This window comes from Mesoplodon bidens, assembly GCF_964165515.1.
Source record: "Mesoplodon bidens genome assembly, chromosome: 15".
Lineage (NCBI taxonomy): Eukaryota > Metazoa > Chordata > Mammalia > Artiodactyla > Ziphiidae > Mesoplodon > Mesoplodon bidens.
The window spans coordinates 26,925,903-26,946,419 of NC_138171.1; the positions used below are offsets into that span (position 1 = coordinate 26,925,903).

The 20,517-nt window shown below is 51.8% G+C and overlaps 1 protein-coding gene across 2 annotated transcripts; it reads right to left on the minus strand.

Moving 5' to 3' along the window:
* Window positions 1-1,508: 1,508 nt before the first annotated feature.
* CCM2L (CCM2 like scaffold protein) lies at window positions 1,509-19,560 on the minus strand. 2 transcript variants are annotated; one of them, XR_014017690.1, is made up of 11 exons: window positions 19,512-19,560; window positions 17,067-17,234; window positions 14,468-14,551; window positions 14,192-14,375; window positions 12,857-13,320; window positions 9,292-9,427; window positions 7,551-7,614; window positions 4,976-5,105; window positions 4,272-4,410; window positions 2,358-3,952; window positions 1,509-2,006 (listed from the first exon to the last, which is right to left on the minus strand). XR_014017690.1 is itself a non-coding variant. In XM_081257513.1 (10 exons), exons 1-10 carry the CDS (start codon window positions 19,539-19,541, stop codon window positions 3,636-3,638), a joined length of 1,716 nt encoding a protein of 571 aa, XP_081113639.1. In that variant the 5' UTR covers window positions 19,542-19,560; the 3' UTR covers window positions 2,096-3,635. The 2 variants fall into 2 exon arrangements, 1 of the variants encoding a protein (XP_081113639.1); XM_081257513.1 differs by lacking the exon at window positions 1,509-2,006 and having other exon boundaries at window positions 2,096-3,952.
* Window positions 19,561-20,517: the final 957 nt, after the last annotated feature.

A 20,517-nucleotide genomic window follows, 5' to 3' on the forward strand; every position in this document is an offset into this window, starting at 1 on the left:
CTTCCTCGGGGTGTGTGGGAAATTGCTCCATCCTTGGGGCTGTGGGGTAAGAGCTGTCCCAGTGCCTCTCAGCAGCCCTGTCACTGTGCCCAGGCTAGGACTGTGGGCAATTTCCAAGCTTGACCCTCTTGCAAAGCCCTCAGCCCTTTGAGAGGGACCCCATCTCTTTGGCCTCTGCCCCTCATCAACAGACTTCTCCCTCATGGCTGCTTCACTCAGGAACTTACTAGGGCACCCCACAGCCTCGGGTCCAAATGCCTCAGTCTGCAGTCATTATATCCCAAAGACTGGTAGAGAGGATAGCAGAGCAGGTAGGAGCCTGGGTGCTGGTGTTAGCCAGATATGGGTCCAATTCCCAGCTCACTGTGTGGCCTTGGGTCATTCACTTCACCTCCTTGAGGTCCAGTTCCTTCATCCATAAAATGAGGATAAATAAATTTGAAAACATCAAAATTAAGGATTTGTCCAATGGAAAATTTGTTCAAAGGAAGGCACCACAGACCAATGGTTCTCCAAGTGTGGTCCCTTAACTATCAGCATCACCAGAGTACTTGTTAAAAACACAAGTGCTGGGACTTCCCTGGTGGTGCAGTGGTTAAGAATCCACCTGCCAATGCAGGGGACACAGGTTCGAGCCGTCTGGGAAGATCCCACATGCCATGGAGCAACTAAGCGTGTGCACCACAACTACTGAGCCTGCGCTCTAGAGCCTGCGAGCCACAACTACTGAAGCCCGCGCGCCTAGAGCCCGTGCTCTGCAACAAAGACAAGCCACCCCAATGAGAAGCCCGCGCACCACAATGAAGAGTAGCCCCTCCTCAACCCAACTAGAGAAAGCCTGTGTTCAGCAACGAGGACCCATTGCAGCCAAAAATAAATAAATAAATACACAAATTTATTTAAAAAAAAACAACACAAGTGATAAAAACAAACAAAACCAAAAACGCAAGCTCTTAGGGCCCATCTCTGTTCTGTTGAGTCAGAAACTCTGGGGTGGGGATCAGGAGATTCTGATAAATGCTGAAGTTGGAGAACCACTGCCATAAATAACAGATGGGAAATGCACTAGGAGAAGATACTTGTAACAATATCCAAAAAGAGATTGATATCTAAAATTTATAAGCTACTCCTACAAATCAACAAGAAAAAACAGGAAATCCAGGAGATAATGGAGAAAAGATATGGACAGACAATTCACTGAAGGGGAAGCCTAAATCCCTGACAAGTATAGGAGGTTCTGAATCTCAGGATTGACAGAGAAACGCAAGTTAAAACAACGAGATGCCATCTTACACCCAAACTAGGCAAAAGTTACAAAGTCAGATAATGTAAAAGTTGCTGAAAATGTGGGGAGACAACATCCCTCACATGCTACTAGTGGAGCCATCCTAGCAGATTTTAGTGAAAATTAAAACAGAGATGCTCTATGATCTAGTAATTCTATTCTTGGGTATAGAGCTCAAAGAAATTTTCACACAGCCCCATAAGGGTCATGCACAAAGATGTTCATCACGGTGTGGTTTATGGTAAGAGGGAACTGGAAGCAACCTGAGTGTCCATCACTGGGGGAATGGATAAATAAAAGAGTGGGTGCTCAGCTTGGAATATTTTGCAGTGGTTGGATGTAATAATTTAGGTTTTTACACAGCAACTTGAGTAGATCTTTTTTTTAAAAATAAATTTATTTATTTTTGGCTGCATTGGGTCTTCGCTGCTGCGCGAGGGCTTTCTCTAGTTGTGGCGAGCTGGGTCTACTCTTCGTTGTGGTGCTCGGACCTCTCATTGTGGTGGCTTCTCTTGTTGCAGAGCACGGGCTTTAGGTGTGTGGGCTTCAGTAGTTGTGGCGCGCAGGCTCTAGAGCACAGGCTCAGTAGTTGTGGCGCCCGGGCTTAGTTGCTCCATGGCGTGTGGGATCTTCCCGGACCAAGGCTCAAACCCATGTCCCCTGCATTGGCAGGCAGATTCTTAACGGCTGCACCACCAGGGAAGTCCCAACATGAGTAGATCTTAAAAACATATTATGGAGTGAAAAAGGAAACAACAGAATGAGATCCTTATGCAATACCATTTATGTAATATAAACACACACACAGAAGACATTGTACATTTTATGTCCAGGGATATATATCAACACATAGGAGTGGGTGCCTATTGTAGGGAGGGGAAGGATTGTGGGGATCTGTGGATGGAGTTCGGGGAATAAAAAACAAAGTAAGACATCAGAAGGGCCTTTCATGGATCAGTTATGATGGGATGGTCATTTGCCACGAACTGAGTATAACTCAAGGAACTCTCTGTATCTGAAGCCCTAATAATAATAATGATATTATTTTAACAATCGTGATAATAGTACCTACCTCACGGTAAGTGCCCTGTGTCTGGCCATGGAAGGCCATGTAAAGTTCTACAAATAAATTTTAGCTCTTCTATGCAATTCTCTTGCCTCTTCTCAGGGCTTCTTTCTTTCAGCCTCTGAGCCTTTACTGAGGCTGTGCTGAGTCCTGTCCTTATGCTGACTTCTCTTCCCCTCCAGCCCTGTCTTCAGACTTCTTTGACTACCCCAGATGCGACGGCTTGTCTGCGGAATCTTGGGTACTTTTCATTTGGGCCTCGAGCACAGAGCCAGGCTGTAATAGAGCTGTGAGGGGCAATTCCTATTTCCTCCTCCCAAACTGTGAACTCCCTGAGGGTCTTCTCACCTCCACCTCAGCTCCTGTCCCATTGCACACAGGTAAAGACAGGTAAACTGAGTCAGAAAGTGTTCGATGTGGAAGGGAACAGCATTTATTGAGTGCTTATCATGTGCTAGACCCAGCACTAAGGTCTTGACCTTCAGTCATCCCTATGACCCCCCTGTGAGGTGGGTGGGGCCGACTTCATGGTCAGAAGAGGAAATGGAGACGCAGAGAGGCTAGAACTGCTACCAGACAGGAGGCCTAGCCTGTCTGGCTCCAAATGCAAGATCTGGACAAGCAACCTGTTCAGAGCCTTAGCGCCAGGACTGAGACCCAAATCGTCCACCTCTGGGTTGACTCTCAGTAGAAAGAAACCTCTATTCCACACTAACGATCTAATTCCACCTGCGAAGGGGAGACCCTGCCTTTTAGAGCTTTAAAAAGACCCTCTACACCATTTAGTATGGTCAGTTTGAGGTAATATCCAAGGGGAATCAGGAGACTCCCTCAAGTCCCTTCTCTTGAACCTGTTTCTCAAACCGTAAAATAAGAGGAACAGAGGTCTTTGGGCTCTGAGAATTATTTTCTCAACCGGCCAGCAGGTGGAGCCCACTCTTCATCCCTCCCTTGGTCTCCAGAAAGCTGCGGAGTCTCGAGGAGGAGGGAGAGTCCAGAGGCCGAACCCTCGGGGCTAGTGGGACAAAGAAGTTCGCAGTTCACCCCAGCCGGCCTAGGGGCTGCCAAGTCCCGGTTAGGATCTCGCCCCCTGCAGGACATTCTCGGTACTGCAGCGACCGGAGCCCCGGGAGTAGGGACAGAGACCCTGGGAGGGTGGAGACCCGGTTGGGGTTTGAGGAGGAGGTCTGGGGATGGGGTCCCACAGGCAACGGTGAGTGAGACTCAGGGGCGGGGTCTTGGGGCCACACCCTTCCCCGCCCTCCGCATGGGCGGTGGCACAGGCTACAGGTAGTTGTCCTCGGCCGCGTCGCCCCCGCTCGGGGAGCCCCGGGCCTCCTCGTCAGTGCTTTCGTCGTCGTCGTCTGGGGCCAGCGCCTCGATGTCGTGCGTGATGTCAGCCAGCAGCCGGTGGAAGGCCTGCGCCTCGGGCCGCTGGGCCGCGCCGTCGTAGCTGCGCACGGCTGACGCTGACGTGGAGCTCATGCTGCGTTTGATGCGGCCGAAGCTGTCGGTGAGGATGCCGCCCTCGCGGATGCCCACGCCCTCCAGGAAGCCCTCGAAGTAGCCGATGTCCTGGTCCGGAATGAAGGGCCGCATCCCTGCAGGCCGAGGGTCAGGGTGATTCCTCGGGGTCAAGCCTTCCCCTCCCACGGAAGAATCAGTGGGAAGAGTTCCTTAGCCTCTCTGAGCCTCAGATTCCTCATGGAGTAGAATGGGAAGAATCATATCCTCTCCCAGCTTTGCTGTGAAGGTGAAATGGTTACACCTGTGCTCTCTCTCCCGGCTCTGACTGCAGGCAAGTCTCTTCCCCTCTCTGCACTTTGATTTCCCTGTCTGCCTCATGGATCTCATGATGTCGGCTTTATGGGAGGCCGAGGGATAAAGAGTAAACACTCCCAGCCTGGGCAGGGGGCTCACCAAGCAGGAGGAACTTGCGCCGGTCTCCGTAGAGCTTCAGCAGGCCTGCACAATAGTCCTGGATGGGCAGCCCCAGCCGGTAGTCCCGCAGCAGCAGCGCAAACTGCTGGATCTCAGGGGGCCCCAGCTTACTCCGCAACTGTCAGGGACACCATTCGAGATTAATCCCAAGAGCAACCCCCACCCAACCCCTGCCTAAAAGACCCAGAGCCCTCGCTAAGGGTGTATCCAGCCCAGCCCTCCTGTGAAAACCCGGCCTACTGGGGGACATCCAGACCCCTTGGGCTGCATCTAAGAATGGGATGTGGACTCAAGCTGCCCGATTTCAAATCCTGGCCCCTTCACTGACCAGCTCTGTGATCGTGGGTAGGTGACAACCTCCTTAACCCTCGCTTTCTTCAGCTGCAACGTGAGGAGTGAGGATAATGAAGGCATTTCCTTCTTGGGTTGTTGAAAGGATGAAAAGAAATGATGCATTAAAGGTGCTCAGAACAGTGCTTGGTATAAAGTCAACACTCAATGCTAGTTGACATTACTTAAGGCCTTTCACAGCTGACTCTGTTTGCTCTCCTAACCTCATGCCCTGCCCTGACCTCTGAGGTCGTATGCTTCAGTTATGTCCAGAATTATTCATGATGCCTGAAATACCCCATGTGTTCTCCAGGCCCTTGCTTATGCTGTTCGCACTGCCTGCCCCAGCTCACCGTGACCATGTAATCCTGCAACTGCTCGAGGCCCAGGCTGCTGTGGTCGCTGCCGCTGCAGTGGGAGCCATGGAAAGAGGGTGTGGACGTGCCGCTGTAACAGGCTTCAAATGTGTCCTGGGAGCCATTGCTGCAGAGACAGGGGGGGAAGGGGCCCTCACTCGCCTCCCTCCAGCTCCTCTCCACGTGGTAGGCTGAAGGTGGGAGGGCGCAGCCACCAGTGCTCTGGGCCTGGGGCCTCATCCTATATCCCATTTTGGCCTTCGAGGCCCCATATGATCTGGCCATGCACCACCTCTCAAGCCTCGTCTCCCCCTTGCTGTTTGTGCTCAGGTCACCCTGCCTTCTGTCTTTTCTTCTAATACTCCAAGTACCTCCTCACCTCTGGGCCTTTGCACATGCTGTTCCCTCTGCCTGGAATGCCTCTCTTTCCCTGTCTTTTGCTCAGCTAACTCTTCCTCACCACTGGATCTTAAATGTCACCTCCTCAGGAAAGTTTTCCCTGATCCCTCTAGAATGGGTTAGACCCTCTGTCAAATGTGGTCACAAAGTCTGTAAGTCTACCCATGACATGAAGGCCTTTCCGATGCCCCCACCAGATCTCCTCTCTAACCACTCTGTCCTTCACACCCTCTGCTGCAGCCACAGTGGCCTCCTGGCTGCTCCTCAAACATGCCAAGTGGATCCCGCTTCAGCATCCTTGCACTTGCTGTTCCCTGTACCTGGAGCGCTCTTCCCCCTTTTATCTGTCAGGTCTCAGTTCAAGTGTCATCTCCTCGGAGAGGCCCTCCTGACTCCCCAGATGAGGTAGGGTTTCCACAGCCTCTCTCACAGCACTCTGAACTTCTCTTGAGTGTTTATTACTGTTGATGCTTATTATTACTAAATAATGATTTCATTGTCTCCTGTGCTACCTTGTAAACCATGCAAGAGCAGGGACCTGGTTTTCTCTGTTTGTTGAGTACCTACTGTGTGCCAAGCACAGGCCTCGTCCTTGTCTTGCTCCCCACTGTATCCCTAGCACAGAGCACAGTGCCTGGCACATGGTAGGTACTCAATAAATATTGCTTAAATAAAAGTCAACCTTGGGCTCCTGCCTCCTGGTCTCTACATTGTTCCAGAACCATCTTCAATTATTACCTCCAGAGAAGCAGTATACGCTTAGTGTGGATTCTGGAGCCAGCCTGTCTGGGTTCAAATCGCAGGCCTACAACTTACTAGCTGCTTGACCTTGGGTCAAGTTACTTCTCTATTCTTCAGTTTCTCTATCTGTAAAATGGGATGATAAAAATTGGTGTCATTGGGCTTCCCTGGTGGCGCAGTGGTTGAGAGTCCGCCTGCCGATGCAGGGGACACGGGTTCGTGCCCCGGTCCGGGAAGATCCCACATGCCGCGGAGCGGCTAGGCCCGTGAGCCATGGCCGCTGAGCCTGCGCGTCTGGAGCCTGTGCTCCGCGACGGGAGAGGCCACAACAGTGAGAGGCCCTCGTAACGCAAAACAAAACAAAACAAAAAAAAATGAGGTGCATTATAGAATAGCACTTGGCAGGCAGCAAGTTCTAAAGTTAGTCATTGTCATGACTGTCATCTCTCTAGCAGATAGCAGGTTGTTTAAGAACTGGCCTAAGAGTGCACAGTATTAAGCAAGTATATTGCCTCTGAAAAGGGGGGCGGGGGAAAGTAAGCCTATATCATTGGCAGAGACTGTCCCTTGTCAAGCCAAAGGCCTTAGTAACAGAACTAAGGTGACCAACTTGTCCCAGTTTTCCTGGGACTTTCCTGGTTACAGCACTGAAACTTCCATGTTTTGGGGAATCCCTAAATCCTGGGCAAACTGGGGTGGTCGGTCACCCTAAATAGAACCCTGGACAATGTTCCCAAATGAGATTTTTTTTTTTAAACCTACATTTTCCAGACTTGCTTATAGCTAGTTATGGCCATGAGACCAAGTTCTGGCCAATGAGATGTAAGCAGAAGCCGTCAGGTAGGAATTCTAGCAAAGCTCTTTCTTTAAAGAGATTCCTGGTATGCTACTGTGATGGCTGGAGCTATAGCCACTATCTGGGCCCATGAGGTGACCTTGAGGATGGAAGCAAGTGTTAGAGAGGGAGGAAAAGATAAGCCCGAGCCCTTAATGACCATAAGGCCATAAACTCCTTGTGTATTTTATGTAAGAGACAGGGGAAAAAAGCTTTATCCTTTTTAAAGCTACTCTTTTTTAGGATTCTCTATTCCATAGAGCCAAAATGACTTTTTGGCATTAGCTGTGATTTTGGCCTCTGCAGGCCACTGTGTCTGGATGACTGGGAAAGAGCCGCAGGCCCATGTGAACCTAGTTGTGAGTTGTGGCTGCCCTGTCTGTCTCTCAGGGGTTCAGATCCTATAAGCTCACCAGAGCCTGGGAAGTTCAGGTTCCCCGCACCCTCAGGGCCTAGCATCTCAGCACAAATCAAGATGGAGTCACTTTCTCCCACCCTTTCTTGCCTGTAGGGGCTCAAGAATGCCTAGAAGAGCAACCCTGTTTGTGCAGGGACAGAGGGGACCAGAGTGGGGTCCCTGAGAAGGACGGTACCCACAAGGAGCTGCAGCAGCTGAAGTCGGCGTCATAGGCGTAAGTCCCATCCGTGCGGCAGCTCTCACCTGGGGGCAGCAGACAGAGGGCGGTCAGAGGCGGCAAAGCGGGGGCCAACATCTCTGGCTCCCTGAGGCCCCAAGCTCGGCCCCACCCTGGAGTAAGGATGGCGGCTGGAGCGTGAATGGCCTTGTTAGTGACCACACGGGTGTTAGCTTTCACTCTGGGTGAAATGGGCAGCCACTGGAAGTTTCTGACCATGATTCCTGCCCCCACCGGCAACACACAGCCAACCTTGGGCAACGCACCTCTCCTCTCCTGGCACTCAACTTCCCCAAGGTTGGGACAATACCACCTTCCTGCCTACCTCAGGGGGGCCTTGGGGAGAGCAAGCCAGGGAACAGGCGAGGTAGCGCTTTGTAAACTGTGTATGTTTGAGAGAGAGAAAAAAGAACTTTGAGGGCAAGGAGCTCAAAATCAAGAGGAGGAAGGAGCACCGGGTACAGAGAGCTTTCTCTGTCCCTGTCCCTGTCATCTCAGTGAATCCAGCTACTGGCCTCCCCCTGCCCATCGTGGCTCACTTAGTGTCACTTCCTCAGGACACTCCCCTGACTTTCCAGGCCCCGCTGGTTCCTCATTATACATTCTCATGACACGGTGTGTGGTTACATTTTATTTGTGTAACTATTTAATTACTGTCGGCCTACTTCAGCACTGCACGCCTCAGAGGGAGGGCCACATCTGGCTTTACTCGCCAGTACATCCTCGGGATTAGCAGGATCCGACAGACAGGTGTTCAAGAAATACTTGTTGAATGAATGAATTTGTGGAAATATCTGTTGAGTTATCTCCTTTATTTGTCCATCATCCCTGGGAGAGTCAATGAACTTTCCCAAATTCTCAATAACCACAGTTCCCACAGATGTGAGTGCCTCCAGAAGGAAGGAGCCGGCTCCCCGTTGCCTGAGCTATGCAAACAGGACCGCGCTCAGGGGGCTGTGGCTGAGGACGTTCACTTAATGGCCCTGAAGGCAGCATGGGGAGTGAGGCTGTTGCAGATGGAAGCTTTAGAATCAGATGCACCTGCGTTTGAATGCTGACTCTGCCATTTACCAGCTGTGTGACCCTGAGATATTTATTGACTACTCTGAGCCTTAATGTCCTCATCTGTAAAAATTGTATTCATAAGGCCTCAGAGCGTTCTCTCATCCATTCAGAAAATATGCCTTGAGCATCCGTCCCTGGTCCTGTGTTAGGCACAGGGGATACAGTGGCAAACAGGACAGACAAGGTTGTTACGTGGATTAAATAAGATTTGGTGCATCGGCCCTGTGCTTGGCACATAGTTGGTGATCAACGAATACCTCTATTGGTCTCATTCTCATTCCAGCCCTTGAAGGCATTCAAGGACCAGTCTGGAAATCTTGGTTTTGACCTAGAGTCCTAGTGGGACTAGATGGCTCAGTAAACTGACAATGCATGTGCTTAGGTTTTGGCAAAGCGGGGACACCAAAAAACAAAAGGGAGAGAGAGTTCAGCTCTGAGGGTCTCATTCTGAAACTACGTTTGGGGTCATTATGAAATTTGACATTTTATTTTAGCGACATATGGGGGGTATGCTGTAATTGCTGTAGAGGTCAGGACCCCTAAGGGCTTTCATTGGCCCCAGTCCTGGGACACCCCGCCCCTCCTCTGGCCTTTCAGGATGTTTCACAGGAGGGGCCGCCAGGAGTTGGAGTACTCACTGCGGCTGCAGAGCCACGGCCGTTCGGGTGTGGACGTGTAGTGGTAGCCGGCCCGGTCCACGCATTCGATGCTTTGGTCCCCGTAGATGATCTGGAAGACCTGACAGATGAGGGCGCAGGACTCCTCTGCAGCATCCTGGCCCAGAGAGGAGGACAGAGCTCAGGCCTTCTCCAGGGACCACAATGCCCCTGCTTCCTAAAGACGCAGTGTGAGGAGGCACACAAGGGCATGCACACAATTATGGGAGCCTTTAAACTGACTTTGAGGACACTTTTCATCAAAATTATATGGCCACGCTCTGGGTGGCCTTTATAGAAATAGCCACTCACTAGCCTTTACAGAATCCAGTGACAAAGGTAACTCTTCTGCCCTGAAAAATGCACACATGCACCCCAAATTTCTGGGAGAATTATGGGGCCTCCTGAAGCTTATCTAAAATAAGCCCTAATTTAGTTTAATTTACACGTAGGAAGCTGAAGCCCAGAGAGGTAAAGTGCTTAGCCAGAACTAGAACCCAGGTCTCCTAATGCCTAGTTAAGAGGGAAGGAAGAATTAACTGTATGAAAATGTTAGGCTCAACAGAGTTACTATGCCATATTTAGATATAAGCTTCCTGGCACCCAAGGCAAAAATGGAAGCAGGATGAACACATAAAGTTCAGTCCCTGATAGAAGGCAGGCATTTAAGTTCTTGGGTGCAACTTTTTTGAGATCGCAAATTTGAAGAGGAATTTGCCTCTTTGATTTACCTCTTTAAGTCTTTAAGCAAGAGACATGGAAAGACAACAACTAATGAAGAGACCAACTTCATGAAGCCACTTCTTATATTGTGCTTCTAAAAAAGCCAGTCCAGGGAGTAAATTAAAATGTAACCCAGGGCTTCCCTGGTGGTGCAGTGGCTGGGAGTCTGCCTGCCAATGCAGGGGACACGGGTTCGAGCCCTGGTCTGGGAAGATCCCACATGCCGCGGAGCAGCTGGGCCCGTGAGCCACAACAACTGAGCCTGCGCGTCTGGAGCCTGTGCTCCGCAACAAGAGAGGCCGAGACAGTGAGAGGCCCGCGCACCGCAATGAAGAGTGGCCCCCACTTGCCACAACTGGAGAAGGCCCTCGCGCAGAAACGAAGACCCAACACAGCCAAAAATAAATAAATAAATTTATAAAAAAAAAAAAAAAAAAAAAAAAAAAAATGTAACCCAGGACAGGCATTTTAGGATGAGGGAGTGAAATTATCATTAAACCAGGATTGACCCTTATAATAGCTCTACCAAATGGACAGGGAAGAGGGCATCCTTATTTTATAATGAAAGACATGGAGGCTTAGAGTGGTTAAGTGATTTGCCCAGGCTCACCCAGCAGGCTCATGGCTTTGGTTAATATTGGCACCCAGGTTTTTTGACTCTAACTCCTGTACCCTCCTTGGGACCATGATGCCTCAGATTGGAGGCCAGAGGCTCAGTTACTCCTAGAAAACAACCCTTATTTATTTACTCATTCCACAAATTATTATTTAGTCCCACTGTGTGGCAAGCACTGGGCCAGGCTGTGGAGTCTCAGAGGTGAATTAGATGAGGCCTAAAGCCCTCACAGCCCAGTGGGTAAACAGGGTACACTGTTCCCTCTGCCTGGAATTTGCTTTCTTGACTCTTTGCCCTGCTGCTTCCTTCTCTCTTACACATTTCAGTTTAAAAGGCACAAACTCACTTTCCCTCTGGAAAATGGATCTCGTCCCTCATTATCATTGCAACCTGCTTTTCTACTTGGTCCCCATCACAAGGTATAGTAACACAGTACCCACTAATCCATCTATTCAGTATATTTATTGAGCACCTATCATGTGCCAGGCACTGTCCTGGGGGCCGGGGATACCACAGTGAACCATCCAGAATGCACAGGTGTCTTGAGATGAGGCTAGAGAGGAAATGAGGATGGTGGCTAGGCCACCATTATAAGGTAGGTGGCCTTATAAACAGTTGTAAGGACATTAGATTTTACTCTGAGTGAACTGGGGAGCCACTGAAAGGTTTTGAGCAGTGACACGATGTGACTTTTGTGTTAACAGGACTTCTCTGACCGTGTGGGGGAACAGATTCTGAGCAATGGCCAAACCAGTGAGGGGTGAGTGAATGACCCAGATGGGGGAAGATGGAGCATGGACCTGGGAGTGGGGGGACAATGGAGCGTGGGGAGAAGTAGATGCACTTTGGTTATATTTTAGAAATAGGGCCAACAGGATTTGCTGACAGAGTGGATATGGGTTGTGTGAGAGACAGGAGCCAAGGAGTGCTGCAGGGTTTTGGTCTGAGCAATGGAAGGACAGAGCTGCCATTCATCAAGACAGGGAGAACAAGGGAGGAGCAGGTCTGGGGAGAAGACTGGGCGCTCAGCTCTGGTCGTTAGACCTTTGAACGGAGAGGCTGAGTGGAGACACAGATGTGGAGATTTGGTGGGAGGTAACATTTGGGGGAGTTCTCACTAGAGAAGGCCACCTAGAAATGAGTGTAGATAAAGGAGAAAGAGGATCAAGGACTAAGCCTGGGACAGTCCAACCTCAAGAGACTGGTGAGAAGAGGAGGCACCAGCTCTTGAGAAGGAGCAGCCAGGGAGGTAGGAAAACCAGGAGAATGTGCAGATCTGGACACCAAGTGAGAAAATGTTTCAAGTCAGCACCAGAGCCTGAGTTTACTGGTTACTATCCACCTCTCTCTCTAGACAGGCACGGTGTCTGTTTTGTTCACCATGTGGGGTTTATATATAGAGGGAGTTCAGGGCCCTGGGCCAGAGAAACAGCTTACAAGGCTCAGGGTTTGGAGGTGTCTGCTAGATGGTGAGCTCCCTAAGGGAGGGCACTAAATATGTCTTTGTTCATCTCTGTATCCATGGCACCTAGCCCAATGCCTAGCACAAGCTGGCGCTCAATGAACATGGTCAAATGAATAAAAGCAAGGGTGAATGTGGAGGATGGGGGGTGGGGCAAGAATGGCCGGAAGTCTTCTGCCTTGGGTGATGGCCATTGTTATCAAGAATACAGGCTCTGAACTTCTGGATCCCAATGCTGAAATCACCACCTGCTTCCTGTGTGACCTTGCACAAGTTGCTTAGCCTCTGGGTCTGTTTCCTTCTCTATAGAATGGGAATGATGGTAATATTTGCCTCTAGGGGTTACTGTGAGAATGAAATGACTTAATGCTGGATTCCTGTCTGGCACAGGTCGGCACTGAATTCGTGCTGGTGATTACTGTCCTCATGATTGTTACTGTGGTAGTGTGGACATTGACGACTTTGGAAAAGGAGCAGGGCTGGATGAGGGGTTAGATCATGTCTGGGCCATTTTGAGCTTTCATCCCATTGGGACAGCAAGGGGGAGGTGTCCTGGGGCTGGAGTAAAAGCCTTCTGGCGTCATGGGCACACAGGTATTATCTGAAGTTCTGGGCAGTAGGGCCGAAGGAGGGAAAAGAAAAGGGGCTGGGGTAGACTCCAGAAACTTGGTGGGGCGGGGGTGGCGGGGCGGTGAAGACGCGCCGGGGAGGCAGGGCGCAGGGGCGCGGGATGCCCTCGGGCTCACCCTGTTGGCCACAGCCAGGATGACCAGGTTGCAGTAGGCGTCGGGGCTGGGGTCCTGCGGGTCGAGCGGGTTGGGGCCCGGGTGGCGCCGCTCCCAGCTGCCGCCGCCTCCCGCCTGCCTCCGCTCCCAGCTGCCGCCCGGCTTGCCCGCGGCGCCGCCGCCGCCGCCGCCGCCGTTCCGCCGCTCCCAGCTGCCGCTGAACGTCTGCCGCCGCTCCCAGCTGCCCGACGCCCGCGCCCCGGCGCGCTGGCGCTCCAGGCTGCCGCCGCCGCCGCCCCCCGCCCGGGCCTCGGCGCCCGCGCTCCCGCCCCACGCCATCCGCCAGTCAAGGCTGCAGATGGTGTGGCGCCGCTCCGTGGCGCCCACCCGCCGCTTCTCGGGCGCCGCCCCGGGCGGGCCCGGGTCGCGCCCCGCGCCGCCGGGGCTGGCGTCTACTCCGGCTGGCACCGGGTCCACGCCCAGACCTAGGAAAGGCCGGGTGGCCGTCAGAAGCAGGAGATCCGGGCTGAGAGCCCTCTCCCGAGGCCAGCTGAGCGTCCTGACCCCACCGCTGCGGGGGTGGTTGGGCGGAGAAGGGGTCCAGCCTTGTGTGGCCCCGCCCCCACCCTCAGGCTCCACCCCTGGCTTCAAAGTCAGGAGGCCGGACCCCGCCCCACTACGGGTCCTTACTTTTGGGTCCCGCCCCCACCCTCAGGCTCCACCCCTGGGTTTGGCAGTTCCCACCCGCCCCACCCCATTCCGACGCCCCTTGCCTCCCAGACGCTGCCGTCTGGTCTGAGAGTAGTGGTCAGGCTGTCCCCTCCTTCTTTACCCTTAACTCAGACCCTGTCCCGGGTTTCAGGAACACCTCCTTGGCTTCCGGCTTTCCCTTCAACCCCTCCCCTGGCCTCAGGCCCCGCCCCTAGTATGGCAGGGTCTGACATCTCCCACCAAGATACCCCTGCCGCGAGCTCCGCCTCCCCAGTGTATGGCCCCACCCCTAGATGAGACTCCGCCTCTGCCGCAGGTTCCCTCCTAGCCTCAGAGCCTTGCTACCACCCTTCATCACGCCCTTTAACTTCCGGCCTCAGGATTCTGGCTTCTCCACCGTTTCGAAGGTGGTGGGTCAGCCCGCCCCCCCTTCAAGCCTCAACCTTGGGCTTCCTCTTCTTGCAAACAGCCATGTCCTATCCCTAGTCTCAGGGTAGTTTGGTCAGGTCTTTCCATCACCCAATTATCCAGCCTCAGGCCCCGCCCCTGCCCCAGGTCACGCCCATGCCCAAGACTAGGTGTTGGGCCCTTTCTCTACTCCTTCACCTCCCCCGCCCCGTCCCTGCCAGGCCCCGCCTGCCGTACCGGTCTTAAGCACCAGCAGGTGCAGCGCGTCGTCCTGCAGGTAGGAGGCAGCGGCGATCTCGTGCGTGGGGATACGCAAGATGAGCTCCTCGTTGTCGCGCCAGGTGAGCAGCAGGCAGCGGGCCGACAGGCTCAGGATGCTGTCCTGCTCCGCCGTGGTCTTCAGCGGCAGCTCCTTCAGCTGCTGCGGGGTGGGTCGGATCTCCTGAGTCCCGGGGGCCTCGGGTGGGAGAGGTAGGGGACCAGACCCTGCCCTCCCCTCTCCCGGAGCCTCACCCTGGCCGTGTCCAGCAGCTGCAGGAGCTCGTCCCGGCTGGAGGGGTTCAGTGAGGAGGTGACCCAGGTGAGGTGGCCCAGGAACTGGATGGAAATGGGGCGGGGGCGGGGGTGGTGGGAAAAGGGCAGAGAGAGGTCTCGCTGAAGCCTTGGAGGACCCTGACCTCCTCACTGACACAGTGCGGGTAGACTGAGATAAAAATATCTGAATTAATAATAATAGCCTGATAATAACTGTTATTAAAGCCATCGTAGGAGTCCTGAGAGTTTTATGCACTCATTCATCATCGCTTTAAGGATGAGAAAACTAAGGCACAGCAAAGCCAAATAACCTGCCCAATATTATAGAGCTAAAAAGGGCAAAACTGGACTCCACACACCAGAGTCCTCTCACTGCTAGCTTATTTTTGCTAAAATAAGCTTATTTTATGAGCACATAGTTATTTAGCTATGGCAGAAACAAAAGTCATTAGAATAGCTTGAATTTCCTGCTTGACCTGAGTGGCTCTGTGCACCCCAAGCACCAGTGTCAACTGACTGTGCAGGTCACTGGCCCTCTTTATGATGTTGTTGCAGAAGTCAAATGGGAAGGGAAGAATGTTGTATCCAATTAGTATATAATTTTGTCAGAAAAGTGATGCCCCAAATTAAATTAATAGTAATAGTTAATTAATTCTTCATTCATTCTTAGTTATAGCTTAATGTTATCACACTTAAATGTTATTTAATATAAGAATTAACTTTTTAAGATATTTTTAGTTTTATTCTTCTAGGTGATTCTACCAATCATACCATTTCTTTTCTTTTTATTCTCTATGAAATTTCAGTTCCCAATTTTTTAAGTTAGCTTTTCTCTTCATGTAGGGCTGCCAGATAAAATACAAGATGCCAGTTAAACTTGGTTTTCACATAAACAACTAATATCAATACTAAAAAAGTACTCGTCGCCGATCTGAAATTCAAATTAAAAAAATTTTTTTTGTTGAAATATAATTGATTTACAGTGTTAGTTTCAGGTATTTAGCAAAGTGATTCAAATACATATTCTTTTCCATTATAGGTTATTATAAGATATTGAATATAGTTCCCTGTGTTATACAATAGGTCCTTGTTGTTTATCTATTTTATATATAGTAGTGTGTATCTGTTAATCACAAACTCTAATTTATCCCTCCCCCACCAAAATTCAAACTTAACTGGGTGCCTGTTTTTGCTAAATCTGACACTCCTACCCCCATATCAGTCTTTATTGGGCAGTGAGGATTCTCCACTGCTCCTTCATGGTGTTCATGAAATAGAAGTAAAGCCCTTGAGTTGGCCTAAGTCCATGTGGCCTGCAGAACTGGCTTCCTTTAAGCTGGACACTGTCCAAGTAGCAGCAACGTCACTGCAGTAAAATCTCACAGGACGGTCCGTGCCCCCCGGGGGGGGCGACACCCTCACGTGGGCGAGGCCAGCTCGGTCCCAGAGGACGGGGGGGGGGGGGGGAAGGGGGGCACGGAGGGGTGGGGGCGGGTTAGGTCCGGCGGCGACGGGGAGGGGGGCGGCGGCACGCACGCACGCACGCACACAGCGAGGGCCGCGGGGCAGGGGCGCGGGGGGCGCTGCCCAGGGAGAGGAAGGGCCGAGGACACGACCGGGCCACCAGGAAAACAAGCGCGGGGTCCCACCGCCACACACACGAGGGCGGTCCCACGACGCCTGAGACGCCGGCCGGCCCCAGCCACCCCGGGGCCTCCCACGACCCGGCCCCGCCGCCGGGGGGCCCGCGTGTGCGACGTTCCCCCCGCGTGGCACGGTCTGGCTTTTTGGTGCACAGGGCACCTTCCCAGCTGCTCTCCCCTCGGGGTAGGCTTTGAGCCCCATGTTGAGATGGCAACACTGAGGCTGAACAGGTGGAGGTCACTTATTGAGGGTTCCCAGCATAATTCAGGGGCAAGGCTGCCTTGAACCCAGGCCTCTTTCCCCTGAGCCTCCCCTGTGTGAGACAGGCTGGTCAGGGGTTGGTGTGGGGGAGAGGTAAGGTCTTTCCTGATGGAATCCAGAACATGCCTCCCTAAAATATGGCACCTTGGCACACTGAATATCTTAAACTGAAGGAGTATGAGAAAACAGCAGAAGCAGGAAGGTCACTCTAACTTCCCCCACTTCAAGCATCTTCCCTCAAAGCAGGCGATAAATCTCCCTGGTGAAGGGTACCCTCCTTTCAGGGTACCAGTAGGAAGGGAGACATCCTTATCACCAGGGACAGGGAATTGAGGGCCGAGAAGTCTGTATAAACAAACCTTGTTCCTCTTTCATCATTTACCAGCCCCCTCCAAACCCCTCTGCCTTGTCCATTCTTCACAGATTTATTGTTTCTTTATCAAAAAGTATAAAAGCTTCCTGCTCTGGTCACTTCTCAGGGTCTTCCATTCTCTTCTGAAGGCTCTCATGTACATGTAAAAATTTAATAAAATGTGTGTGCTTTTCTCCTGTTAATCTTTGTTCAGTTTAATTTTCAGATCCAGCCAGGTAACCTAAGAGGGCTGAGGAAAACTTTCCCCCCAACCCCTTATCTCAAGATTCTTCCCACCCCTCCCGCTCATCCCAAAAGTACCTTGACCTCTTTCTCCAGATAGTCACACAGCAGAATCTGGGGGTCGATGAGGTAGTCGGGGGGATAAAGGGGCATCGAATGCAGGGGCCGGCGGCTCACACTGCTTCGAAAGGCTGCCCGGCGCCCAGCCTTCGGGAACACCAGCCTCCGGATGGGGGACACGAAGCCCTGGGGGAGGCGGGGGCGTGGGGGGAAGAACAGTAATAACAGCAACTGACTTGATCTTATTCAGCACTTACGTGTGCAGCCTTTTACTGACATTACCTAATTTAATTCTTACAAAAACTCTGCAGAGGGGGTAGCTCTATGATTCCCATTTTATAGGTGGAGAAACAGCCTCAGAGAGGGTCACCAGCTAGTAGCGGTAGAACCAATAGTTCACCTTGGGCAGTCTGGCTCCAAACCTTCCATTCTAAACACGCAGGTGAGGGTAGAAGCCCTGTGCAGGCCCAGGCTGAGGTTTAAGGAAGCCCCACCCAGGCTGGGACAAGTACAGAAAAATATTAACATTCAGTGTGGCTGAGTGGTGGGTGCACAGGTATTTAAGCTATTTTCTGTGCTTTCCTAAATATTAGAAATGGTTAACAGGTACCTTGAAGGTTAATCCAGTGGGCACCTGCATAAAAATGGCCTGGATCAAGGTTAAAGGAGCAAATTTCAGGGCCCCAGCCCATCCCAACAGAATTTAAACTCCCAGGAAAGTGTGAGCCCTGCTCTAGAGCAGCAGTTCTCAGTGTGTGGTTCCTGGGTCTCCAGCAGCAGCAGCAGCAGCATCGCCTGTGAACTTAAGAGAAATCTACATTCTTGTGCTCCATCCCAAACCTATTGGGTCAGAACCTGGGATGAGACCCAATGATCCGTGTATTAACAAGCACTCCAGGTGATTCTGCTGCAGGCCCAGCTCAAGTTTTAAAATCAGTATCATGGAGCCTGGATGAAGTACGTGGAAGCTCTGAGAAATGAGAACAAGCGATGTGGGAACGGGCATCCCAAGCAGAGGGCACAGCATGTGCAAAACTCTGGGGGCTGCAAGGGCGAGCACGAGCCTGGAGAAGGTGTGTTGTAGCTGTGGCTGAATGACGAGATGAACAAGTCATAGAGGGCTCGAATGCCAGCTATGGAGCCAGGCCTTTATCCTGTATGTGGGAGTATGTGTGTATGTGTGAGTGGAGTGGGGAGGTGAATGCTTTGTCTGTGGCCCGCAGTGGTCCACCCCTGCCCACTTCTCCAGCCTCATCTCACCCCACACTGCCCCTAACCCCTGCCCTCCAGCTATAGGGCCATCTTTCAGTTCTTCCTACTTGCTACATTCCTTCCTACCATGGGGCTTTGCACATGCTGTTCCTCTGCCGGAAACACTTTGCCCTGTCCTCTTTCCTTCCACCCATCAGATCTCAGCTCAAACTGACCAGCCTAGGGCTGGGTCCCTTAACATTCTGTCCCCCAGCACTGTGTACGGAGACTTTTGTGCAGTTTTACATTAATTGGTTTTTAAAAAAAATTAATAGTTGTCTCCCTCACTAGAATGTGAGCTTCAGGGAGGGAGCAGGGACCTTGTCTGACTTTGCTCACCAAGTGCATTATCACCAGCACCAGGCACAGTGCCTGGCACATAATAGGTGCTGAATAAATAAATATCTATAGAAGGAATGAACCAAGAGAGAGTAAGCACCTATGTCTTGTCTCCCTTCGGAGCCCTCACAGTTCATGTGGGAGTCTTTTCAAACAGCTGGATCTAGGTTTCCTGGGGGAAGAGGGCTCAGTGGGGGTGGGGGTAGGAGTCAGAATCCCAGAGGCTCCCTGGACCACAAAGACAAACAGGTGTGATGCCCAGAGAACCAGACTAGAAAATATCTGAGAGTCAGGAAGGGGTAAAGGTCTAGCGGTGGGGGGAATGACCCCCAGGCTGAGGTCTTTGGAGCAGAACTGGGCCCTGTATAAAGATAGGGAGGGGGCAGGCTCAGTTGGAACCAGCGGCGGGGAGCAGGCAGGTGTCTCGAGCCTGGATAGGCAGCCTCATAGCACAGAATTGCCCTGGCTGATGTCCTTCTGTCTGGGGAGGCAGGGAGCAGGGGACTGGGTTTGTTGGGTGGCTGTCTATCTGTTCCTCGGTCTGAGAAGCTGCAGGAGGGAACCCCCAGGAACACCAGGGAAGCAGGTTGAGAATATCTCCCAAACTAATTTGACTGGCTGGATTTTCCTGGAAGGTGCCTCTCCATCTGTCCATTCCTGGGATGGCACAGGCCACCCAGGGGGACGGGTTAGGGAATTTTCAGCCCAAATGTCTGGCTGCCCAAGGGTGGAGAGGAAAGTCTTTCCTAATAAGAAGAAAGGCCCTCCTGATGCCACTCACTGCCCATCACTCCCCTCCTCCCCCCAGGCTTCCCACTTCTCCAACTCCGGGTACATTTCTCTACCCCGCACCCCTTCCAACCTCCCACCTACCTTTTTCCCTTTCTTGACTTCATATTCCATGGTGAAGTGTCCCCTCCACTCCTGCCACCCTCCTGGCCACCCCCCTCCACCTTCTCCCCTCATGCAGTTCCTTTGTTCTTTTTCCTGCCTCGTCGGAAACTCCACCAGTCCCGGAGTTCCTGCCCCTCCCATCTGATAGTGAGCGGTGGGGTGTGGGGTGGGTGGAGGACGCAGCCTTGGGACCCTCCAGCTGAACAGTGGAAGCCCAGCCAGAGCAACTGGCCTGGGGAGAAAGCCCCCAAGGCCTCCAGCCAGCAGCCTTGCTATTTAGGGGGCTTGGGAGTTGAGTAAGGCTGGGAATGGTCCCCTGAATTTGGAGTCGGGAAGTCCCAGGTTCCACCCCCTCTTCTGCCACCGACCTTGCTGTGTGACCTTGGCAAGACAGGTTAGTTCCCCCTTTCACAGCCTCAGTTTCCCCCTCCCCTTTATAAATTAGGAGTAAACATTGTCTTCCTCTCTGGGCTGGTGCGGTGAGAAATAAATGGAAGTGGGTGGGAAAATGCTTCATAAACTATGGAATATTGTGTCTGAGCAAGTAATGATTTTAAAAATTAATCATTACTATTAAGGGAGGTGGTATGCATGGGCTTCAGAGACAGGCTGTTTGAGTTTGAATCCTGGCTTTGTCACTTACTAGGGTTATGACCTTGGGTCTGTAACCTCTTGTGCCTCCATTTCCCCATCTGTAGAATGGGCATAATACCTTGTGACCTTGTAAGAATTAAATGCACTTAGAAAGGCTCTTGGCACATGTGAGGTACTCAATAAATAATAACTATTTACCTGTGTGTCCTGGGCTGTTTTACTGTCTCTTGAGAGAATAATATTAGAGAGGCAAGGTTCCCTTTGTGGTTCTGGACTGAGCACTTTACATATTTCATCTCACTTATTCTTCACAATATTGGGGTACCACTGTTATACAGATTTTTTTTTTTTTTTTTTTTTTTTTTCTTTTTGCGGTATGCGGGCCTCTCAC

Bases quoted from the DNA above. Each gene is read 5' to 3' on its own strand.
- CCM2L (XM_081257513.1), bottom strand. From the start codon at position 19,541: ATGGAATATGAAGTCAAGAAAGGGAAAAAG. The intron at 5,106-7,550 runs GTGGGTACCGTC...CTGTCTCTGCAG, and splicing joins TTCAGCTGCTGCAGCTCCTT to CAATGGCTCCCAGGACACAT. The intron at 4,411-4,975 runs GTGAGCTGGGGC...TGTCCCTGACAG, and splicing joins TGCAGGATTACATGGTCACG to TTGCGGAGTAAGCTGGGGCC.